This window comes from Megalops cyprinoides, chromosome 2, assembly GCF_013368585.1.
Source record: "Megalops cyprinoides isolate fMegCyp1 chromosome 2, fMegCyp1.pri, whole genome shotgun sequence".
Lineage (NCBI taxonomy): Eukaryota > Metazoa > Chordata > Actinopteri > Elopiformes > Megalopidae > Megalops > Megalops cyprinoides.
Window position 1 is genome coordinate 21,375,477 of NC_050584.1, and position 23,011 is coordinate 21,398,487.

Sequence of the window (23,011 nt, forward strand, 5' to 3'; positions counted from 1 at the left end):
AAAAAAGCAGATGACAATAATTTTGTCATCTGCTTTAAATCTCCTTACTAAAAACAATATAACAAAACAGCAACACCATAAAAATTTCAGTTGATGGAAGTCATCTGATGGAAGCCTGGCATTAATTGATCACTTCAAAATTGCTGAAAATTTTTTCTTGGGTTGAGATTGAGGCATCATTGTAATGCTCAGTTTTTCCCCCACACAAAATGTTTTAGGTTCAGTTAATGGCTTTTTGCTTGTGTTGTTCTTAATGTTTGTTTGTTTGTGTTTAAAGGCCTTCTTGATTGTCATTTCCCCCTTATGCCTTGCGATCTCAAACAAATCTTCAGTATCATTCAGCCAGATATCACTGTGGTACACACATTCTGGTGAAAATGTGTCTGGGTGAACTGGAGACTTTATGCCCCCTGGAGGCAAAGCGACTCACTGCAGGCAGAGTGCTGTAGCAGTTCAGAACTCTGATCAGAAATTTTATTGACAGGATTAAAAAAAACCTTGAGATAAGGCACCTTGTTTTCACACAGGTCCTGTGAAAAGAAGACAAACATATGTACAAGTTAGTAGGAGAAGTACATCTATCTCTGTACCTTTATCTAGTGCATATGGTACATGTACCACTTGATACAGGCCACCCAGGGGTTAATGAGTTAATATATATATATGGATTGCAGCACAAAAGATGCACAGTTAGTTGTCAGATTGCATTTACCACACTGATGTGTTTTGGTCTAGAGGTTAATGGTGGCTGTCCTATACAAACCAACAGAAGGTAACAAATTGACAGGCAGTGTCAAGCCACCCAGAACCCATTAACTGTGGCAAACAGCTTGTTCAGATTTGTTCACCTAATGTGACCATGGTGTGTTTACCTAACGTATTCATCAGTGGGCTCAGCATCATGCCCTTTTTTCAAATTACTAAATTAGTTTATAGAGGATAACGCTGCGTTGGGCTATTGAATTGTAAATTGCTTCATGTTTTCCATTTCACAAAAATGTCAGACTCAAAGCCACATATCTTCCTTCAGAGGAAGACATTGATGGGATGATGCTGAGTGCAAATGTGAGGTTGAAGTGGCCTTCGTGTGTTGCGACAGGAGCATGGCAGACACATCGACTGAAACGTTAGTGCTTTGTCATGGATACGAGAAATGCCATAATGTACATCTTTCTCTTCTTAATACAGTTTTATAGGTCATAACATAATTATGCTCTGTCACCTCTTGCTGTGAAACATACAGTATACAGTCTGCTTTTATACAGTATGAATCTGTCTGCACTTCAGAGGGGGTTCTCCGGAAAATGAGTTGTCGTTCATATTCCTGGTTCTGGTCCACAATTCCTGTAGCATGAGCTGTTAGGTACATGAACTGTTAACTTGTGGTAGGGCTCGAGTAGTGTCATGCTCACATGCTCAAGGTCTGGGAGTGTTGTTAGCCTGGTCTGACACAGTGCTCATTTAAATCTAATTGACACACTTATGTTCTATTATGCTGGGAGTCGCCCTGGAAAAGAGCGTCTGCTAAATGCATGTAATGTAACTAGGCACATAGTGTACATTTTCTGATCTGGTATTAGTTTACCCATCCCAGGCCAAATCCTACCCATTGCTGTATTAAAGACTGATTTTTTTTTTTTTTTTTTCCATGGTCCAGAGATGTATTCATAACAAGTCTGGTTTAGGTGATTAGTTTAGTTACCAATGCTGATGAATACATCCTTCCAAATGCAGTTTACGCGACGATCAGTTCCACATTTTTATATCTATACTGGTTTCCTGAATTCTGTCCCGATACGCAATCAATAGTCTGGATCGGCAGATTAGCGCAGATGATAAACTTGTCTGGTCTTTGTATTTAACATGATTGGCAGTACATATAGACCAATGGAAAAGAAGCCGAACGGATACTAACGTCAATGTACGACTCACTTGGAAGTCGGCATGTTGCTCACTGCACAAGCGATTTATTGAAAGTCGACAGCATCTCGGGATGATCTTCACTTTCAACATTATGTGTTTATTGCTGATTCATAACTTAAAATTCACATTCAAAGGTAAACACATATGGTCTATAACAATAACAACATACGCAGCCTGACGGAATGGTGTGATCATAATATGGTCCCTCCAAAGATGGCGATTTACGGCGTCAATATGAGAGACGCGGAAATAGGCGTTAATACTGGTGAGAGTTTCCTGTTTGGTTCGATTCATGGCGGCGCCCGTCTAAAGCATGTGAGGCTTAGAAAGATGCGAGTAAACCAGTATTCCGGAATGGAATTTCATCAGTTTTGATATTCAGAATAAAATATAGGCAACCTAAAACTGTTGTTAAATACCACCGTTAATGTTGCTATGCATGTTTGTCAGTCAGCTTGCCTGATACAACTTTACTAACGTTGACTGCAATGGCAGAATTCACGTGTTTTTCATAAGAAAATCCTCCTGTCCAGTTTAAAACCAAAATGAAGAGAAAAGCACAAGGCAAGTGGAAAGGAAAAGGGGACACCGGGAAATTACAGAAGTATATGATCTCAGTGGACGAATTTGTCCAAAGTAAAATAGGTTCTGCTGAAGATGGAGAGAATCGTGGACACACGATTATCAGAAAGAAAAGCCGAAAAGAGCTGCGCAAAGAAAAACGAAAGCTGAAGAAGCTTAAAATGAAAAATTACTATGAAGGGAACAAACACCTCAATCAGACTATTACCGCAAATTCCGAGGGGAGTGGAAGTGAGAAGGTAACCACCGGTAAAAGTGGCCAAGCCACAGTGGTGAAAGACCATTCGAAAAAAGGTCCGGAAGCAAAACCTAAGAAAAATGGAAACATAAATGCAAAGGCAGAAGGTGTACAAAATAATAAACCACGAAACCAATCGAAAGAAACTGTGTCGAAGAAAGGGACCAAAAAGAAGAGCAGATTGCAAGAAACTAGGAAACAGGCGCTGTTGGAAGCAAACGCTGCGGAGGACAAGGAAATCAAGAAACTGGAAAGATATCTTGGCCTTAACAAGAGGAAAAACAAAAAGACACTTCCTCAGTCATTTGCTGCCGACGGACTGGACTACATTTTGGGAGTTCTTGAGCCTGGAGCATCCGGTTCAGGGATGTTTGAGAGTGACGAGGAAATGGAAGTGGCCGATGCTCAGGAGAAATTAAAGAAGCTGGAGGATAGCGAGTCTGAATTATCTGACGACGGGGAAGAGCAGGATGACAGCGCTAGTGACGGCGGTGACAACATTGACAGCGACAAAGTTGTGGATGAAATGGATGTTATTACAGAGGAGGAGGAGGAGGAAGATGAAGAAGCAGAGGAGGAGGAAGATGAAGAAGCAGAGGATGACAGTGACGGAGGGTCTGAATGCGAGACTGAAGATCAGGAGGAGGAGGAGGAGGAAGAAATTACCAATATGGAAGAGACGAGGGAAGTGGATGGACAAGATGATTCTGCAACTCAAAAGGTAGTTAAAAACTATTCATTGAGTACATAATCTGGTTAAAATGAATGTGATGTTTCCTAATGTAGCACATGCAGAAAATGTAGTTAATTGTCTTGAATGTTTAGAGCACCAGCGCACCCGGGAAGTACGTGCCCCCTCACCTGAGAGAGGCGGTGGATGGCAAGCGAAAAGTTGAACTGGAGAGACTCAAGAGGAATGTGAAAGGGCTGGTCAACAGGTACAGTTTTAAACCACAGCGAATTGCATTCTTGCTCTTCATTAAGCACATTCGCATGCTTTCTTCCAGCATGATGAAGTCATTGTTTATTAAAAAAAGAAGGAAAGGAAAAAGTAATGCTTTGTAATAGATGGATTGTCTTCCACATTCTTTCTCCACCAATTCAGGGATGGAACTAAATTCCCCATGTCCCCTTCCCCCTATATTGGTAATGCTTTGACAGTGATAACACAATATGGAAAGGTGTATGACAGGTGTGAAAAGTTGGACCCTAACTGCTGCTTTTGTCTGTGCGTGGTAGGCTTAGCGAGCCCAACCTGGCCTCCATCAGCAGCCAGCTGGAGGAGCTGTACATGAGTCACAGTAGAAAGGACATGAATGACACACTGACGGAGGTGCTTTTGGCGGCTTGCGTGACTCCAGCTCTGATGCCCGACAGGCTTCTCATGGAGCACGTCCTGCTGGTCAGCGTTCTTCAACACACCGTGGGGCTGGAGGTAGGCCGGCTCCCCTCTAGGGCAGTGTAACCAGACCGGTTAGTGCTTTTAAAGCCAAAAGCATCATCAGGAGAAAGCCGAGGAGTTCAAATGTGGTGTCACACTGTGGCAAGCTTTTGAGCCTTCATTCAGTATCTTTTTTTTGACTTTACATTGTTCTGTTGCATAAAGAAATTTGCCCATTAGGAAGAGAGCCAAACAAGGGAGCTCAAGTTTCACAACCAAAAACATTTTTTAACGGAGGATTGAATACTTGGAATATTTGTAACTTATTCTTTTTGGGTCCCGTGTTGATTGGTAAGGTCAAGAAACGTTCCTTTCTCATTCACTTTAATGGAAAATTAAAATACAACACATTAACCATAAACATTCACTTATTATGTTATGGCATATTATATGTTATATGTATATGTATAATATGTTATATGTGTATGTATATGTATTATATATACCACCTGTACTGAAGTCGGTGGAAAGTTGCAGAAAACAGCAGAAGTGTGAGTTGAGGAGACTGAATAAGACTTGGCTGTCCAAAGGGGTTTCATGTTGATGTGGCTGAATGATAGAATTGGATTCATTGCAAAGAATGATGGGACTGGCAGTGTCAGAGGAACTGACCTTTGCGAGGCGGTTCATCTCACTCTATTCCCACGGAACCAAAGGGTTCACAAGGAATTGCACCAATAACAACACAGCTGAGAGAAAGATTCCGTCCTTTCTTCTAGGTGTTTGATGAAAGAGAATAAACATGCTGTGTGAATAAAACAGGTCTTCTGTGTGGAGATGGTGTAACCATTAACCCGCGGAAAATCGTTAGTCATGAATTTGTTTATCTAGTGGGGTCTGTGTGCCTTATCTTCAGCTCAGCTCCTTTATAAGGTAATGCAGCTTTTGATTAATGCCAAGCAGATGATGCAGTCTGCCTCTTAATTGTTTCACACTAGTGGTACATTTACAGCGTTTTTGACTCTAATATGGCCATAAGTGTAATTGTTTATTTTTCCACGGTACAGCCGCATCACACTCAACAGCATTAAACTTTTGTTTAGTGCATTTGTAAATAATGCTTATTTATCATGGTATATAGGCCGGATTGTTCTGATGTGCTTCTTTATATAATTGGAGTTGGAGCATTCATCAGTTTCGGTTGTCATCAACAGGTTTCTGTGACAGGGCTTCCTTGATTTCCTGTGGAACAGTGTGTATCATTTCTTTATAATGCAGTGGTTGTGATTACTGCATTATAGAGAAAAGTGTAACACATTTGTCGTATTTGTAAAACAGAAATGGGTCAGAGGCTCACTGTTGAATATCTTAACCAAAATTGCTTTAGTACCTTGGCAATAAAAAATAAACGTTTAAGCTCCTGTGGCTGTGCTGTCTTGCAGGTAGGTGCTCAGTTTTTGGAAACAGTGGTTCGGAGGTTTGAAGAGGTGTACAGGTCTTCCAGTGAAGGGAAAGAGTGCGACAACCTGGTTGCCATCGTGGCTCACCTGTACAACTTCCACGTGGTACACGCCCTGTTGATTTTTGACATTCTGAAGAAGCTCACCGCGTCCTTCACAGAGAGGGACATTGAGCTCATTCTGTTTGTGCTGAAAAACGTGGGCTTCGCTCTGCGGAAGGACGATGCCACGTCACTGAAAGAGCTCATCTCCGAGGCCCAGCGCAAGGCGAACAGCCTGGGGGCAAAGTTCCAGGACCAATCCAGGGTACCGCGTTTCTCCTTCATACAACAGTGTTGCTGTGCGTTTGTGTGTGTGTTTGTGTGTATTTATATGTGTACATAATTTGCGTGTTAATTTGTGTACGTTACTTTGAATAATCTACCATATAACAATATAAGATATAAACTTTGATTTGTCTAATATGTTTTTGGTCACTGCATAATTTCATTTGTGTTGTTTTATAGTTTTGATTTCTGTACTATTATTCTAAAATGTGGAAAATAGTAAAAATAAAGAAAAACATATATGTACACCATTGTATGAGTAGGTGTGTCCAAGCATTTGACTGGTACTGTACCTGTATATGTATGTGTAAAAATCATTGCTGTGTGCACTTGTGAAGGTACGCTTCATGTTGGAGACCATGCTGGCTCTGAAGAATAATGACATGAGGAAGATCCCGGGTTACGATCCTGAGCCTGTGGAGAGACTGCGTAAGCTGCAGAGGACTTTGGTGAGCTCCCTCTCCCCCTCCTGCTGCCCTCCTTATTTCTTTAGTCTTTGTTCTCATCCAGTTGTTACCCATGCAGTAGTATGTGTAAGGATTCAAAGGCAGTGTCTTACCTGGAGCTTGGCACTTAAACCTTGGGCGCAAGACGCTACGCCACATGCTATCCCTACAGGTCCATGCAACTGTTAAACACAACCATACATATTTTACACACACAATTGCTGGTGTAAGGCTTTTCATGTTTTCTCTGGACATACATTTTTAGCCTTTAAGTTTTCATTTAATTTCCAAAGCAAGTGTTTCCCAGCAAATCTGAGATTTTAAGAATAGAGATGTACCACCAGAGGGCATTGTCCCACAGAACATGCTGCTTGGCATAGTCATATGAAGGGTTGAGGTCAGCTTTGCACTACTCTCGTTATTTTCCTGACCAGAAGAGCAGAACAAATCCCTCTGCTGTTGTCCATAATGCATGTACTTTGCAAAGTTTTTTTTTTTTCAGTCTCTGCCTGCTGTTTATTTGCTCAGTCTCAGTAGGGCAATGGAAAAGACTAGCAGGGAGGCAGGAGGTTCCATATGATGTGGTTTATGCAAACAGTTCTAAATAGAGTAGTCAGTACTTGGAACATTTTAATATTTGTCCTAGTAGCCGTAGCATGCCCAGTGCTTTTGTCATGCGTGTCTGTAATGCAGATTGAGATGGACTGTGTTTGTACCTGACTGGAGGATTAGTGTGCTGCTGTTATAGCACATGCTGTTGACGCTCGGGCAGGGAGGAGCTGGCTGAAGGTGCACCTCGCTGTGTCCTCAGGTCCACAACAGCTCAGGTGGCAGTGATACAAAGCTGCGTGTGACGCTGGAGAACCTGCTGGCAGCCGAGCAGGTGGGCCGCTGGTGGATCGTGGGATCGTCCTGGAGCGGAGCCCCCATGATTGGTGACTCTGGAAACAAGCAGCAGCAGAGTACCTCTGGAGGACAGGTACCCCCCCCCCCCAAATCCCATCTGGTCACTGCTGTAGTCTGGAACAGCTCGATATGTCACTTGTGGAGTCAGGTTCATGTGAACTTAAGGCCATATATCAATACTATAGATGATAGTCATTGTAACTGTTTCATGACTGAAGCCCTTTTACTCAAAAGTGCAAACTCGGAGCCTCATGGCTACATTTCATAAATTCATTCTTAACTACTGTTCTCTTTCAGTTCAGTGCCACGGTCTTGGATCTGGCCCGGAAGCAGAGGATGAATACTGATATCAGACGAAATATTTTCTGTGTTCTCATGACCAGTGAGGATTACCTGGATGCCTTTGAGAAACTTTTGAGGTGTGAATATCTCCTAGCTTCTTGTTCATAATGCAATGTCTCAGCAAACAATCAGTCTAGCAGTGTGGTAGTGTGGTGCTCAAGTAGTTCAGGATAAATCCATGAGAAATGGAGCCTTGTGAGTATGAAAGCTTCCATAAAGGAACTGTTATTTGGCAACAGCAATGTCACTCGAAGACCTCCTTCACTGTTTCCTTATAACAGTCCTTTTTTGCTGTTTTTATAGTTACAAGCTGCATTTCTATGTCCTAGCTTCTGCTGTAGTGTACTACTTGTCGTTAAATAATGGAGTGGAGGACTTTTCATTGTTGAGATCTGTTTTTGTAGGCAGGATGTTAATGTTAATACCAGTAGATATCACTGAAATCATCCTTAATTTGCATCTCTTATTTATGTAATTCATTGTTGTGGTTATGTTTCACATTTTTTTCCATTAAAACCCATTCAGTGAGCTGAAACAAAACAAAAAAAGTCTTGTGATTAAGAGCACTTAGCCGTTGATGAAGAAGGTGATATCATTTGGACTGCATAATTTGTCTGTTTATTTATGTGCAGTTCATAGTCTGAATTGTTTTATTGCTTAACCTAAATGATTAATGCCAATTCCCCCAAGCCCTCATGCGTCTTTCTTGCCATTTTTCTTCCCACAGGCTTGGCTTGAAAGACCAGCAGGAGCGAGAGATTGTCCATGTGCTGATGGACTGCTGCCTGCAGGAGAAAACCTTCAATGCCTTTTACGCGGTCCTGGGGGAGAAGTTCTGCTCCTATGACAGGCGCTTTCAGGTACTGGCGTCTAAGATGGCGGTGACTACCCATAAAGAGAGCCATGCCGTGTGTGTTTCATACTAAGTGGTAAATAAAAGTATTTGGTAAAATGTACCAAACACAAAATGAAAGGGACAAAAAGATGGCTGGGTTACAGGACACATGGGTCATCAGAGTCATGCATCAAAACATTGTCAAAATAAATTACGCAGTAATTAATTAAGTGAGCTGCAGGGCTCTTCACTTATTCAGTTAAGAAGTGAGCTGTAGGATTATTGTTAATATAACTGTACTGAGTTTTGTCCTGAAATTTGAATGATGTTTTTTTAAGTATCACTTGCTTTTATCATTAAAGGCTGAGAATAAGGCCCAGTGCAGATGAAGGGAATAGAGCTGTTATTTTGTGAATGAAGCCATAGGGAAGCTGTTGTTGAGGAATCAGTCTTTTACCCCTCATATTGTGTAATGATCAAACAAAGAGGGGTCAGTCTCACTTCCTGCCTTCCTTGTGGTATCACATCTGATCCCATTCTTTCCTGTTATTATCATTGAATTGCTTAGAATTCTGTGCTCAAAATGTTTTCTGTTCTCCAAGTTTTACCAAGGCGGTTTGGATTAATCAAAGGCATAATGATACCGTGATCGTCAACTGGTTTTTATGACTTGATTTGCTGAACTTATTCAGTACCCCTCCATCCAGCTGAAGTGTGGATATCTAATGTGTAATGAAACCTTCAGTCTTGAGGAATTAAAGCATGACTTTGGTGTCATGTCTATCACCAGATGACCTTTCAATTCAGTCTATGGGACAAGTTCAAGGACCTTTCGAGCCTCTCCGGCAGTAGCTTCAGTAACCTCGTCCAGCTGGTAGTGCGCCTTGTCCAGAAGAAGTCCCTCTCCCTCTCCATCCTGAAGGTCTGTCAGTCACGCATGAGTCATAGACCGAGAGATACTAGCACTGTGTATGAACTGACTGTAGTCATTCAGTCTGCTTGTGGTTGTGCGGGGTTGTGCGTAGTGGATTGTTTCTCTGTTGTTACTCAGTGTAAAACCCAATGTGAATGCATGTTTTCCTGGCTTTTTCTTAGTGGTTTATATGTTCATGTCATGTAGTCTGCCTCATCTGCGGACACTCTCCCATGCTTCTCTGATACAGGCTATAGAGTTTGGCGAGCTGGACAAACCGAAAGTTCGATTCTTGCGGCAAGTGTTGAGTAAACTTCTGACTGATACTGATCCTGAAGAGCTTGCAAATATATTTGGAAGGTAAATGTTCAAAGTGAAAGACATGTTTGTTCATTTATTAAGGAGTGTTATTGAAGCCAATTTGCCAAACCAAAAAATTGGCCTTTTTTTTTTTTTAAAACTCAACAATGGATTGAATTTTGACAAAAGTAGTTTTGCAGGCCAGTATTCCTTGATTTTCCCATATAATGAAATATATTGTAGTTTGCTAAGAAATATGTTGTTCAGCCCAAGAACATATTGGAAATATAATTAAAATATTTTAATATAAATCAGAAATGTATTGCAATATACCGATAAGGGGGATAATTAACATATTTTAGATATATTTATTGAGGTAATAAATATATTCTCTAAAATATATTCTCAATATGTTTTGTGGGGTATCATTGCAAATGGTGTGTACAATTGTATTTTTATATAGTTTCTGACAGCTCTGTCTCAAATTACTGTCACTTTCTGGTGTTGATAAATTTGTCTGAAGTAGTTGTCACATCTATGTCTTTGTTAAGACCATAGGGATAAAAGGATAGGGAATCAATGTCAGTCATTGTCTCTGTCAGGATTTCTGGAATCCCGAAGCTCGGAATGCTGCGAGAGGGCTTGAAGCTGTTCATCAGTCACTTCCTGCTGAAGAATGTGCAGTCACAAGGAACAGCTGAACAAGCACGACTGCTGTCCGAGCGAGCGGAGGTCGCCGCAAAGGCCATGGAGGCCAAGGATGCCAAACTCAAACTGTAGCGCGCACAACAGAGAGGCAAAAAAGGCCTGAAACCTTCGGCAGCACAAGACATGATCTGAAATTTCTTTATCGGACACATTTGGGTTGAATCCGCTTGCCGCCCCCTTTTGGGCTTTTGTTTGGTTTGCGTTCCCTCTGAAATGCAGACAGGGACTCAAAAAACCGGAGTTTTCACAGGGAGGAACCACCCGATTGATATTTTTAGCCCCTGAAGAACTCCTCAGAGAGGACTGGATGTGTGTTAGTAAGGGACTGTCACGGAAATTAATAAAGACTATTAGCAAAAACATACAGTAACTCCTGCCAGACCTGGGTCTGAAAACAAATCCGTGCCGCAACAGTATTTTTTGTTTCATATAAGTTTCCCAGCAACTGATTTGAATAGGTTCCATTTCCAGGAGTGAGTACTTAAAAAACACTGGTAGTATATGCATCATTGAAAGGTAGTTGGTATCTTAGGCAAATTCACTGAACATGAAAAAGGTATGAATTACCTTCTGCATGACTTAGACACATTCAGGCATCAAAGGACAACCTTCTATGAAAAGGTGTGAAGTGATTGTCATCAAGGTTGTATATATACAGATGATGATCACATTTTAATTTTATACGTAAATCATAGAACTCATGCGTGTGGGCTGTAAGACTGTCGTTATTTTTTGACAGTACAGCACACAGAGACCAGTATGTGGAATACCTTGGTCAGCTGCAGGGTTATGTAGGTGTGAAGGTTTTACTCTGTTCATCACTCTCTGACAATGTCTTCTCAGTCAAGCCAAGCGGTTTGTGATCACATTAAAAGAAAGCTGTGAAATTGCAGTATTTTGTCTTTTTCGTTTTAATTGAAATGTGTGATGGTGAACAGAATTCTCTTGAGCTAGTGAGCGTAGTCACCTGCAGCAGAATTGACATAGGATGTGTCACGTAGATCTACGTTATCCACATCAACCCAGTGATTTCCATAGATTAAGAGATCCCCCCTGGTGGTCTCTCAAGTGTTACCACTAACATGGCAGATTAGAGTCACAGTCTAAAGCAAACAGCCTCTTCCACTCTCGGCCCCATTGTGCACAGTATCAAATAGTTCCTGTTTGTTTTCTTTCATTCACTTCCTTGGTATTTACAAAGGGGAGGGAAAGTGTGTGTTTGGTGAGTAATATTCCCTTTCATGCTATTTAAGGGAATTGAGTGAAGTACAAATGAGAAGGAATTGGTATGAGGTGGCATGTCAGTGAATGAAGACTGTAAATTAGTGTTCATTTCCCCTTTAAAGGGATACTGACGTCAGGTCTTCAATAAGCCTTTAGGAGGCGCAGTTGAGAAAGGTCCTAATCCTACGTCAAACTTTTCCATTAACGATTGTCTGCGTAATTCACTATGTGTATTTTCTTTACGAGTTATGTATAAGTAATACCTGTAACAGTGTATTGGGGTGGTGCAGAAACTGTTACCACACATTTTGTGCAAAATCAAATTCAGTGGTGCCTAAAATACTTGTGATCGTATGTAAACCATGTTGAAACCATCATGAGGAATGTTCTGAGACAGTCTTAATAGTCTGCAGAGTTTCAGGCTCAAAGTTAGTGGGGACAGATGTTTGCACCATTGGAACTTGTCAAGGTAGGGGTTAAAATGTTTTTTTTTTGTATGCCTGGCACATGAAACTCTAATACTTTGAATGCATCTTTCTTGCACGTTTTTATCTATGCACAGTGTTCGTATAATTTGTACACAATTACACAGTTGGCTAGCTTTTAATATTGATGATTTTCTATAGCCCAGGTTGTAATCACCAATGTTTTTCTGGTATGCTGTCTTTTGCTATGAGGAGCATGCATGCATATAATGACACACCAATACACACAAAGCTCTTTGGTTGCTGATGTAACAAGCATGTGTTAGCATAGCAGAGCTGCGCCATTGCATTTGATGCCTGAAACTGGTAACCAATGGCATCAACATCAATCCGGCCACATCAATCCAAGCAGCGAAGCAGGGCAGGCACGGTTCACGCTGGCCTAAGTGAACATTATTCTCCCATCTGTGACACAAGATCTGTGAGATGAGCGTGGTCGCCTTTTTTGTGTATGACTCTTACTACTTCCCGTTTAAGAGTGAGGGGTTTGGGAGCATAACTGAATTACAAATTTGCAGTGATTTTTGTGTTGCCTTACATTAAAATTTAATTTGGGCTTTTCTTTAAAATGAATGTGCCATATTATGAGCTGTTAATATGGCATGTTACTGTCAAATACATAAACATGACTCGCAGTAGACATTTGTACAAAATATGTGGTCAATTTTTTTTCTGAAACATTATGTTAAAAAGTGAAACGCATTGAAAAAAACAGTTGAATTCCACAAAGGCTTCTTGCACCAACCCTTCAAAGTAACTGAAACCATAAACACAGGCAATGTACATTTAGCTAATTGCTGACTGGTAAGTGTTGCTGTAATCACTGTCAGGTCACCTCAGACAAAAGAGAGAATTGACAAGCATGGAGACAGCCATGCTGTAAAGATAAACATCAATAAATAAACAAATAGGTACATGAAGAGGTCAATGAGACTATTGTTTTGCAGGTGTCTATTTTTGATGTGTAATTGCCTCAACTAGATTGATATCGCCCCCACTATGACCTTTTGATGTGTTATGGAAACAAACCATAACTGACACCAGTTTGAGAGTGACCTCGCCTCCTTTCCCCCGATGAAAGGGCTTGGCCCTTGTTGACTTAATGTCACCCTCCAAAAAAGTCCCCCTTGTCCCTCGCTGGGAGGTGTCGATGAGTAGATAACGCGGGTCACTTTCTTTGTATTCCCACAGCTGGGCAAACTAGCAGTTTGCTAAATTACACTTCAATCAATAACTGATACCCCTTAGACGAACTGGCTGTGCAATAATGGTACATTCCGCATAAGCCATGACCGCGTTTTGAAACGCTGTTTTAAGCAGCAGACCAAGCTGGAGAGTTCCCACTCTACCAAAAGAGTTCAAACATCTTTAAATAAGTAAATATGTGAATAGATTCGAGGGTTTTTTTTTTTTTTACATTTTTGCCATGCTATCAAAATGTTGAAACGGGATTAAATAATACATTAATTTGCAGTTTTCTTCAGCTTCAGTCGTATATGAGTGAAATCATGATAATTTTGTGTTACCAATGTGTATAGTAACATTAGTGTAGGTTGAAAGGTTCATGTACACAAATGTTCTACACAAAACTACCAAGATAAAAATATTCTGGTCTGCCAGATGGCGAGAGGAAATACATTACAAGTTCGTGAACGTCAGGTTTTTCCAACAGGCACATGCTGAAATGTACATGTACATATATGTATATGCATATAGGAAAGAAGTGCGGACTGAAATACACTAAAAACATCATTAATAGAATAAATGCGAAATAATCATGTCTGCGAGGCAAAAAATGTTTGTACAAGAACACTGCAAATTTCAGGCAGTCGATGCACTTTAAAATATTTTTCCTGTGTTACGTGTTGTATGATTTCACATTGTTGTAGTAATTATTTTGAACCATGTGTATTATGTAAAGTATGTTTCTCCATCATTACACAAATAACGTTGCATTTAGGCATTCACTATACGCTCTTATCCCGAACGATTTACAATAGTGCATACGAAGAGTAAGGCTGAGTAGAGATCATACGAACTCCCCAGTGTATTGCTACCACCAGAAAAAAAAAAAAACGTAACGCTCTCCCAAGTTTGTAACTCAATGGTCAACTCTTAAGTGCCATTTCGTTACTCTGAGTGACACCTTGAAAGGGCAATATTTAAATATAGAAATAAATCATTAAATGCATGAAAAAATCTACATTTCGATTTAAGCATAACCGGGTGAAATTCTAGGTTTGGCATATTCAAAGATGATATAATAGAAAAAACCTCACATGAAGGACAATGGCAAGTGTCTAAAAAAAACAAAAACAAACAACAAAAAAAAACAGGTCCCAACCATGATCGCAGTGAAATCCTGCTTGAAAACCAACCGTACATCACAAATGGGCAAAAAGCCAGTGTCAGATACATTCATGATTAATTAAAACTCGGCCCAGTCAAATGGTCTCAACAGTAACGCACAGATTAAATACAAAGGCCACCTAGTTACACGGACCAAATGAATTGTTCTCCATTGCCCGAAGCTAAAATGAATGAGATAGTGATTATATTTAAATTTGCTCTAATTGATCTGAAGGAGTGATTCTTGGCAAAGACCAAATAGATCATTCCATTTATTGGCGAGATAAAGCTGACTTTTATTAATAAAGCTGGAAACGACGTTTTTTGCTAAATTGGCCTCAATTACATTGCAGCGCAGCAATTAAAATAGCCCTTTCATACAAGCTGCGGAGGGTGTTGCCTTTCTTCTCAGTTATATATATAATTTTTTTATAGTTCAAATAAACACACGTGATAAATTGTCACTATCAATAATATTATTAATAGTATGAATAATAAAACATTGTAAGGTGTACTTGTGATCTTATGATCTCGTTGAATGTCAAAATTATAATTTTAAAAATTATCTAATGAATAATTATGTTTTTTTTTCATTTGGAGGGTGGTAAGTAGGGCATGCATGCTCAGCAAATAAGCACATGTCCCACTTTAGGTGCTTTTTAAATGTGAATGTTATTTTCTTCTTAAAAACAGCCCGTTTATTCTAAGGCCTGCTGACAACATAAACAAATAGAACATGACACTCCTTTAAATCCACTTGATGTTGATTTCAATGATCAGAAATAAAACGGACACGCAACAGATGTGGAGGTTCTGCTTCAATTTTAAAAGTGTTAAATTTTGAAACTCGGGAGAAATTTTTCAACTAAACAGAAAAACACATACAGCGACGCATTGGGAGAATTTGTTGCTGGTGTAAAAGTTAATTCGAGTCATTTTGGCTGTTCTCTACCCTACAAATATTTTAGCATAAAAACGCGATTTTACCTGCGTCGTTCCTTGGGCGATGTTTTTACATTATAAACAAATGCCCAGCGGAGAATTTCATGCAGACAAAAACAGGGTGCGCTTATGTGTTGAACCGTGCTGTGATTGATGAGCCACGTTTCAAAGGTTTATTAATATGAGCCCATTGCTGTTCTGGTGCGAAATGTTTCTGCAGTTTCACTGCATGCGTCTGTTTGCTCTCCCGCACATTTGCACGGATTCGACAGCGCTATTAACAGCAATTCCCAGGACCTGACCTGGCAAACGAGGACGGAAACATCCGTAGATTACAGAGATAAAATGTCGCCACAAGCACCAGCATACATCCTCTGCATATTTCGATGTAGATGTAGAGTCGACGTAGAGTCCGATAGTTAAGATTCCTCGACATATCGGCATATTGCACGAGAACATAATTACACTTTACTGCGAGTAATTACAACTTAATCCACATAATAATAATGATAATGAAGAAGAAGCGGAAGAAGAAGAAAGGAAGAAGAGGAGGAAGAAGAATGTATCCTTTTTTGTTTGGGTTTGCATAATGGAATGTAAACTGCGTTCGTCATATACGCAGCCAAGACTACATTAAATTAGATATTTCACACACATTTCAGCATACCTTCAGTTTGTGAGAGGCAGGCCTGGGTCTATTCCCTCAGTGTTTAAAATCCAGAGATTGAAAGGCGTTTTATAAAACAAATTTATTCTATATCATCTGCACCATTGGAACCGCTAAACAATAATTTAGCATGCATTTGTATAGCCATATTTATAAATACAATGTACAAAAATAAAGACGTTACATTTTTCCTGCACGAAGACTGTTTGTGATACAACTACAGATATGTAACAACCACAAAGAGTTTCAAAAAATAAAACTAAACCGCAGTGGTTACCAACTACCAACATTTCAAGTTTGCTGACATTTTTAAGATATCGAATCAAAATATTCGCTCGTAATGACGGCGAACCGTCATTGACGCGGAACTGATTGCAATGTGTAGCCTGATTAAACACAACATTGTCAGAATTAAAACATGCGATGTAACAGACTGCTGTCAGTACGACGATGCTACTTTAAGGTGTGCTGACACTGTTACTATCTTGTTACGTAATTCTGGAAAAAAAAATAAAAACGTTTTTCGTCCTCCTTGGTTGCCTCACTCGGGCCGTAGATGTTAATTATTTTACATTTGTCAAACATAATGATCCACAACGAGTATTGCAGGTAGTTTTTACATGCAACATATTTTTAAGCACAGTCACTGTAAAAGAATCATTTTAAAAAATACGAGAGACCTGTTTATCACATCGCCTTGTTCTCTCACTGCTGTGGACTGATTTCACTGGTGTGATTTCGCTCGTCCTCCGATGAGCAATCTGAAGAGTTGTACAGGAAATTATCCCCTTCCTCGTCGTCACTGTCTCTGAAATCTCTTATTCTGCTGCTCTTTACCGAGTCGATCTTCTGATAATCCGATTGGTCCAGGCCTTCGGATTTATCCTGACTGCCTTTGCTGCTTTTCTGTTTCTCGGCCTCCTGTGCTGCTTGCTCTTTCGCCTTTTTGCTTCTCTTCCATTTCATGCGCCTGTTCTGAAACCATATCTTCACCTGAAAACAAAAACGTTTCCGGAATATATTCAGAAGCTTGTCAGGACAAGAGATATAACGTCAAAAAAAGATCACTTAAGGCTTGAGGAATGCATCGCTGTCACCAAACATAACAAATGGCTGTTCCTCAGTCATATTCATATATAATGATTACAAGCTGTATACCTGTTTATACAAGCATAATTTAATTAACCACATTTAAATCAACCACACATATATTTTATTATTGAATTACGTATGTAAATATTCAATAAAATTGAGAGGACTCATATGTTGTCATTGTAGCGGATGGCAGAAATTGCCTATGTAACTTATGTGTGGATGCGTAATGTCATTAAACGTAGGCTATAGACCAATGATAGCTAAAAGCAATGTTTTATATTAACTGCTCTGGGGGTCTGTAACAACACCTTACATGATGGTAAAACTCATAAATGATTTTTTTTTTAATCAAAACAGGCTATTCGGTTTACCTGTGTTTCTGTAAGCATTAAAGAGGTCGCCACTTCGAATCGTTTTGGTCTAGACAAGTACTTGTTTAACTTGAACTGATGCTCTAGTTCCAAAAGCTGCTGGCTTGTGAACGCAGTCCTTGGTCTCCTGCACTTCCCAAGTAAGTTAGACTGAGCCTGAGCTGGGAAAAAAAAGAACCACTGTGTTAATTTCAGCTGTGAGATAGAAACAAAATGAAAAGCCAACATGCATTGTGGTTATTGCATTTGCCTGGAAAGCGCATGCAGTCGTACGGGCCTTAAATGAACCTCCAAACAAGGGCACTCTACCTCTGTAATGAGGTCAATTGAAATAACACGGTAATTTAAATGTAAACATATACATAAGCAATAACCAATTAAACATATAATCCAATGCTAGCTTTAGCTGCGTTGCACAACGTACACGACATGTACTGTCCATAAAAAGGAGATTCTATCATAGAAAGATTCTAAGTGTATGTGCCAAAGTTGATTGAGGCCACTTTCACTGGAAAGCATGACCGGCGACAGTGTTAAGATTCACACACGTATTCATATTTTCCAGCCTATAAACTAAAATACTTCACTTTTCATATTTAAAAGTCTCAAGCTAAAGTGTTTAAACAAATTTCAAAAAAAGTGTTGCACGCATATTTCAAAATAGCCGCATTATTACATTGTATAAATTCTAGCAACCCTTTATCTAAAAACGTGGGAATACTGCCAACTTGGGCACATGCTTAATTTGCCATCTCATTGTCAGTGGCTTTAGTAACATTTCCATAGAATCTGATATTTAGAGAGAGGAAAGGCTATTTGCCACCTCGTTTTGAACAAATCTGTTAAAATGAAATGGAACAAAAAGCCAGTCTCTCGTGTGCAAACAGTTGGCTGCCTCGGATTTTCGCACTATACTGTCATTTTCCCAGTGTCCATTATCTGTCCATTTAGTTCCTCCAAGGACATACATCATTCTCGCTCAGATTTCTTCAATGAAAGCACTGTTTTTCTCGGCGAAATCTGAAATTCATACAATCCTCTGCAATACTAGCAGTAAGCATTAACAACATTAAATGTATTGCATTATGTTATATAGACATAAATATATGTGCAATCATAAGAAAATGATTGTGAATAAAAAACTGTGTGTTATATTTTAGATGAGCTGCATTTTTTTATTTGGAGACAAGGCCCACCAACAGCACTAAAAGTATAAATAAGGAACTGCTCTGTTCATATACGCATCAGCATAATAATCCTAACGTTAGATTTTAAATTTGACAGAATACTTTTACATTACATTTATTCATTTAGCAGATGCTTTTGTCCAAAGCGACGTAAAAAGTGCATACATACTTTTCTATTAAAGGAAGTAGTGAGTAAGTAAGTAGCGTGGAAGCAAATAGTACTGTGCATTAAAATACAAAGTAGTTTTACAAGCACGTGAATTTGTATTCTATGCGTACAGTATTTTTGCTCAACACGTCTCCAGAAACCGACAGCAAACATCTCCAGTACCACGCAAGCAAGACGAAATGTCAGAACTTAAAAGCAATCGCAGAAGGAGAAAAGTTATGTAGTCAAGTTTAAAACATAACCGGGTGCTACTTACGGTTAAATTCTGGCATTTTAGGAAGCATCATTCCTGCTGTAGAGACTCGCAGCCAGTGGTCGAGCTGAAAGGTTCCCGCAGTAAGTTTGATGGACTCGCTGGGGTGGTGGTGGTGGGAACCGTGTGGGTAAGAGTAGGAAAGGGCAGGGTGCTGACCAAGGGCTGCCGCTGAGTAAGTGTACATCGGGTGGCCGTAGAGAGCTTGGGGCGGAATGCCCGCGGTGCTCTGTGGGTGTAATCCGACCATGCTGGAGTGGGGACTGTTCAGGAAGCCCGGTTTAGGGATCAAACCACAAGAAGAAATCCTCGGCGGAGACGGGGTCTCAGTTCTTAAGGAGTCGGTGCTGGTGTTCAGCTCAGAAGCTGGTGCACTTCCGGACGATGAAAGCGAAGAGGAGGATAAGGAGGTTACTAGTGCCAAAGGCGAGGTTTGCACCTTCGGGGGATCGACGGCCAAAAGCGCATCAATACGAAAATTTTTGGATTTCTCCATCTGGCCTGCAGGTCCCTGTTGCTTGGAGAAATGAAGCTGTAATGTTTTAAAATAATGTCAGAGATTTACAAATCCACTTCTTAAACTTACGCTCCTGCCTGAACTGTGAGCTGGTGAACTCTGCTTGTCACTTGTAGCTTTCTTACCGCGAGGATTGGTTGTGCGTATTTGCCCGGGCGTTGTCCTATTGGTCAATCCCCAGTCTGTTTATAGTGAATATTGTGGCTACTTTGCATACCTTTCCCTGGACCGGCCCGTCCCACCTTGATCCGACAGCAAGGGCTGTCCTTTAATTTCAATTTCTATGAGATTTTACCAGATTAGAATGCGTAAATCCGCAAGGAGACTAGCAAATTGAATTAATGCGTATGGCTCGGATGTGTCATTACCGCGAAAGTAAGTGGAGTATTGGACTACTAATTAATAGCTTATAAATAAGACATTGTAGGTTTGGGGTGCCTCTAAAGAAATAGCAGAATCGACAAGCAACTCTTTTTGAGTGCTCTGAGCCATTTAATACCATATCTGAAATAAAAGAAAGTTAAAAAAAATAACGGAATAAATCTGAAGTTATTTCAAGCATTTTGATGTAATTTATAGTTTTCTGGAGTCAGTCGCAAAGGATTCATATTTACCCGCTTGTCAAAGAGTGAAACTGCGATTAAAGTGATGTGGTTGATCGATTTTACATGGGAAAAAGGCCCGATGAAATATTGCTGGGAAACGTTATTATTATAAACGTTATTAAATGTTATTTCAGTTAGGCGCTTCACCTGGGAGGACAGAATTTAGATGCAGCTCTCACATGTCGCAGGGTGACGATTTGTGAAAACACACTGAATATAGAAAATTGATAGAACATAACCTTGAATACAAAAGGTGGGCCCAACTGAATGCACCTGTCTGAAGTATTTAATACTTAAAAATGCAAAATTCCGCCTTCCGTTTCTCGTTCATCTCATATCATTGTCACCATGATGTAGGTTGACATTTTACTATTTTGTTTAGAGTTTTAAATGGTTAGTAATGACCCAACAGTGTTTCTAAAACGCTTGAAGAAATATCCATTCCAATGTTGTCCTAACACGCATACAGTATATCGTTTCATTTGAATGTAAATCCACAACTCACCAGAGTCAACAGTGGTGGTAGGTAACTGTTCCTGCAGTGCCACAATAACGTATATTTTCTGGTTTTCTGGGCCTGAGTTACTATAAGAACCTTGAACACACAAGCACGCGCATTGCTATAACGTAATACCTGGCCCAGAGGGCTCAGATCGAATCAATACAGAAGCATCTCCAGCATCGTAAGGAAGAGGTTTACCTACCCCATATTGTATAGTGGGGCGTTTTGGTTTGTTTTCGAGCATGTCATTGCTGTCCGGAACATAAAGAGCAGAAGATGAAACGGTGAGCCTAATTCAATACGATTTTATGCACAATTAAATAAAATGATTAATCAACATTAATCAACGACGTGACAGATCACATTGATTCACCAAGTGGGGCAATATCCACCGTCAGTTCAATAGGTATGGTATAGGCTTTAAGTTATTTAACAAAAGGAGACGGTTAAATCCATCGGGCGTAGTTCCCAAAACAGGTGCAACAGAACAATAGATATATTCCCCAAAACAGGGGAATTTTTTATCACTTATTGGCAAGTAACTGTCATGATAGAACTCGCTTAGCAGACATTTTTATAGAATCTGTAGATCTAGTAGTCTGTTCTGAAATACATTCAAGGACGTATTGGACGTATTTTGGCCCCTACATTTAGGAGAAGCACAGCACAGCATCCCGTTTCCAAGAGGAATGCAATTTTTAAAGAAACCCACCAGAGACAGCGAAAACTGAGTTTTTATATTTACAATAAATTTCGATTTGCCCATATAATCTATTTTAAACAGGTCCTCAATAATTGCGTTCTCAGTAATTGTTGCTATTCACGTATGGATAGCTACTCCATGCGTTGGGTAAGCCATTAACTGCGCACCAAAATACAAAATTCATGCTTTTTAACTAATAATAAAATATCTGTACAGTATCCAGCATTGCCTTGAAAGCGTTCATCATTTGAAGATACGTAGGTGTGCAGTTTGCTAAGCTGTATATACTTTTTCCTATGTGTGTGTGTGTGTGTGTGAGAGAGACAGAGAGTGTTTCCGTGTGAAGGGAAAGAGAGTGAGAGTCGTGTGTGAATGTATTTATTTCTATTATTTATTTATGTCAATTTCATGACATAATAATCTTTCCAAACGTTTACAGTTTTTGTTGGGTGTTTTAAGGTGGTTGCTTTATATTCCAAAAATTCCAGATCTTACGATAGAGGCAATTAAAATGTGTCACCATGACCCATGTGGATGTTTTTGGGCCAATAGGGAAATTTAGTTAAAAGCCAGCCTCATGCCGCAACCTTCTGTCTACTTTATAGTCAGGGGGGCAAATACGCAGTGGATGATAAAGCGTGTGACACCGGTGACCCAAAACAGTTTCACATTATATAAAACCGAAAAGAAACGTGGTTTTACAGGCGAATTCATATTAGCAGGGGCGTTTGAGTTTTAAGTTTTCGCTAAAAATAATCACACCACCGCCTATAGACAGAGCTTAAAACCAATACAGTACAAAGTCGATTAAACAGGACTTTCAAATGTTAGCAAGTTAAAAATTGAGTGCGAAAGTTTTGGTGCTCGCTATTTAATGCGGGGTGAATCACAAAATGTACAAATAATAGCAAGCCTACAAAATGGAGGTTAAGCAATGTATACGGATTTAAGTCAATATTATTTTGCCGAGAAACGGATGAGCGGAGAAAGACTGGAAATGTAATCTCTTTAACACTTCTTTGCGGTACAGGGGAAGTTATATGGTCAGAGTCCGTCGTTATGTTAGCCCCTAATAATCCAAATTGTTCACACAATTTATAGCTAATAGCATTAGGACACTGCCCAATGTTATCAAAACTGAAGACACTGCAGCGTGACATTTAGTAGATGAGACTGTGATAAACCTCGGTGATAAATGTGACGTCTGATGGTTTTTATTCTCTCTCTCCCTCTCTTCTTCCGAATTGTGTTTAGTAGATCTGGGAAAAAATGCGTGCTTCCTTAGCCAATTCAGTGCGCGAAATGTATCGGGGGGTCTTTCGCTCTAATCAGCCACTTTAACTTAATGGAGGAAGAGGTCGAGATGAGAATTATTGACACCCTGTTGCCCTTAACCTGTCTCCCAATAAAGCTGATTAGTTTTTGTCAATTCATCAGCTAACCACTCTCGTGGGACGGCGTCGAACATTTATTTGCACAAGGGAAATCAACAAGTCACGGAGCAGTTTTAGCTGAAGGATTACGGTTTAATTGGGATCCGCGGATGATATCTCGACCGATTACGAAATAATAGCTGAAGCTG

At 39.9% G+C, this 23,011-nt stretch overlaps 2 protein-coding genes across 2 annotated transcripts; one reads left to right on the forward strand and one right to left on the reverse strand.

Moving 5' to 3' along the window:
• The first annotated feature begins 2,233 nt into the window (after positions 1-2,233).
• Positions 2,234-11,770, forward strand: nom1 (nucleolar protein with MIF4G domain 1). The gene is made up of 11 exons (XM_036522893.1): positions 2,234-3,464; positions 3,569-3,681; positions 3,983-4,178; positions 5,567-5,890; positions 6,249-6,359; positions 7,168-7,335; positions 7,560-7,681; positions 8,332-8,464; positions 9,230-9,361; positions 9,603-9,712; positions 10,255-11,770. Exons 1-11 carry the CDS (start codon positions 2,469-2,471, stop codon positions 10,430-10,432), a joined length of 2,583 nt encoding a protein of 860 aa, XP_036378786.1. The 5' UTR covers positions 2,234-2,468; the 3' UTR covers positions 10,433-11,770.
• Positions 11,771-16,732: 4,962 nt separating this feature from the next.
• Positions 16,733-19,598, reverse strand: mnx1 (motor neuron and pancreas homeobox 1). The gene is made up of 3 exons (XM_036518201.1): positions 19,106-19,598; positions 17,494-17,654; positions 16,733-17,020 (listed from the first exon to the last, which is right to left on the reverse strand). Exons 1-3 carry the CDS (start codon positions 19,596-19,598, stop codon positions 16,733-16,735), a joined length of 942 nt encoding a protein of 313 aa, XP_036374094.1.
• Positions 19,599-23,011: the final 3,413 nt, after the last annotated feature.

What these genes read in the sequence shown, in the direction of transcription:
- mnx1 (XM_036518201.1), bottom strand. Translation starts at nt 19,598, where the DNA reads ATGGAGAAATCCAAAAATTTTCGTATTGATGCGCTTTTGGCCGTCGAT. An exon ending in TAAAATGCCAGAATTTAACC is followed by an intron (nt 17,655 to 19,105) that starts GTAAGTAGCACC and finishes TTTTTTTCCCAG; the next exon opens with CTCAGGCTCAGTCTAACTTA. An exon ending in TAATGCTTACAGAAACACAG is followed by an intron (nt 17,021 to 17,493) that starts GTAAACCGAATA and finishes TTTTGTTTTCAG; the next exon opens with GTGAAGATATGGTTTCAGAA.
- nom1 (XM_036522893.1), top strand. Translation starts at nt 2,469, where the DNA reads ATGAAGAGAAAAGCACAAGGCAAGTGGAAAGGAAAAGGGGACACCGGG. An exon ending in GTAAGCTGCAGAGGACTTTG is followed by an intron (nt 6,360 to 7,167) that starts GTGAGCTCCCTC and finishes CTGTGTCCTCAG; the next exon opens with GTCCACAACAGCTCAGGTGG. An exon ending in CCTATGACAGGCGCTTTCAG is followed by an intron (nt 8,465 to 9,229) that starts GTACTGGCGTCT and finishes GTCTATCACCAG; the next exon opens with ATGACCTTTCAATTCAGTCT.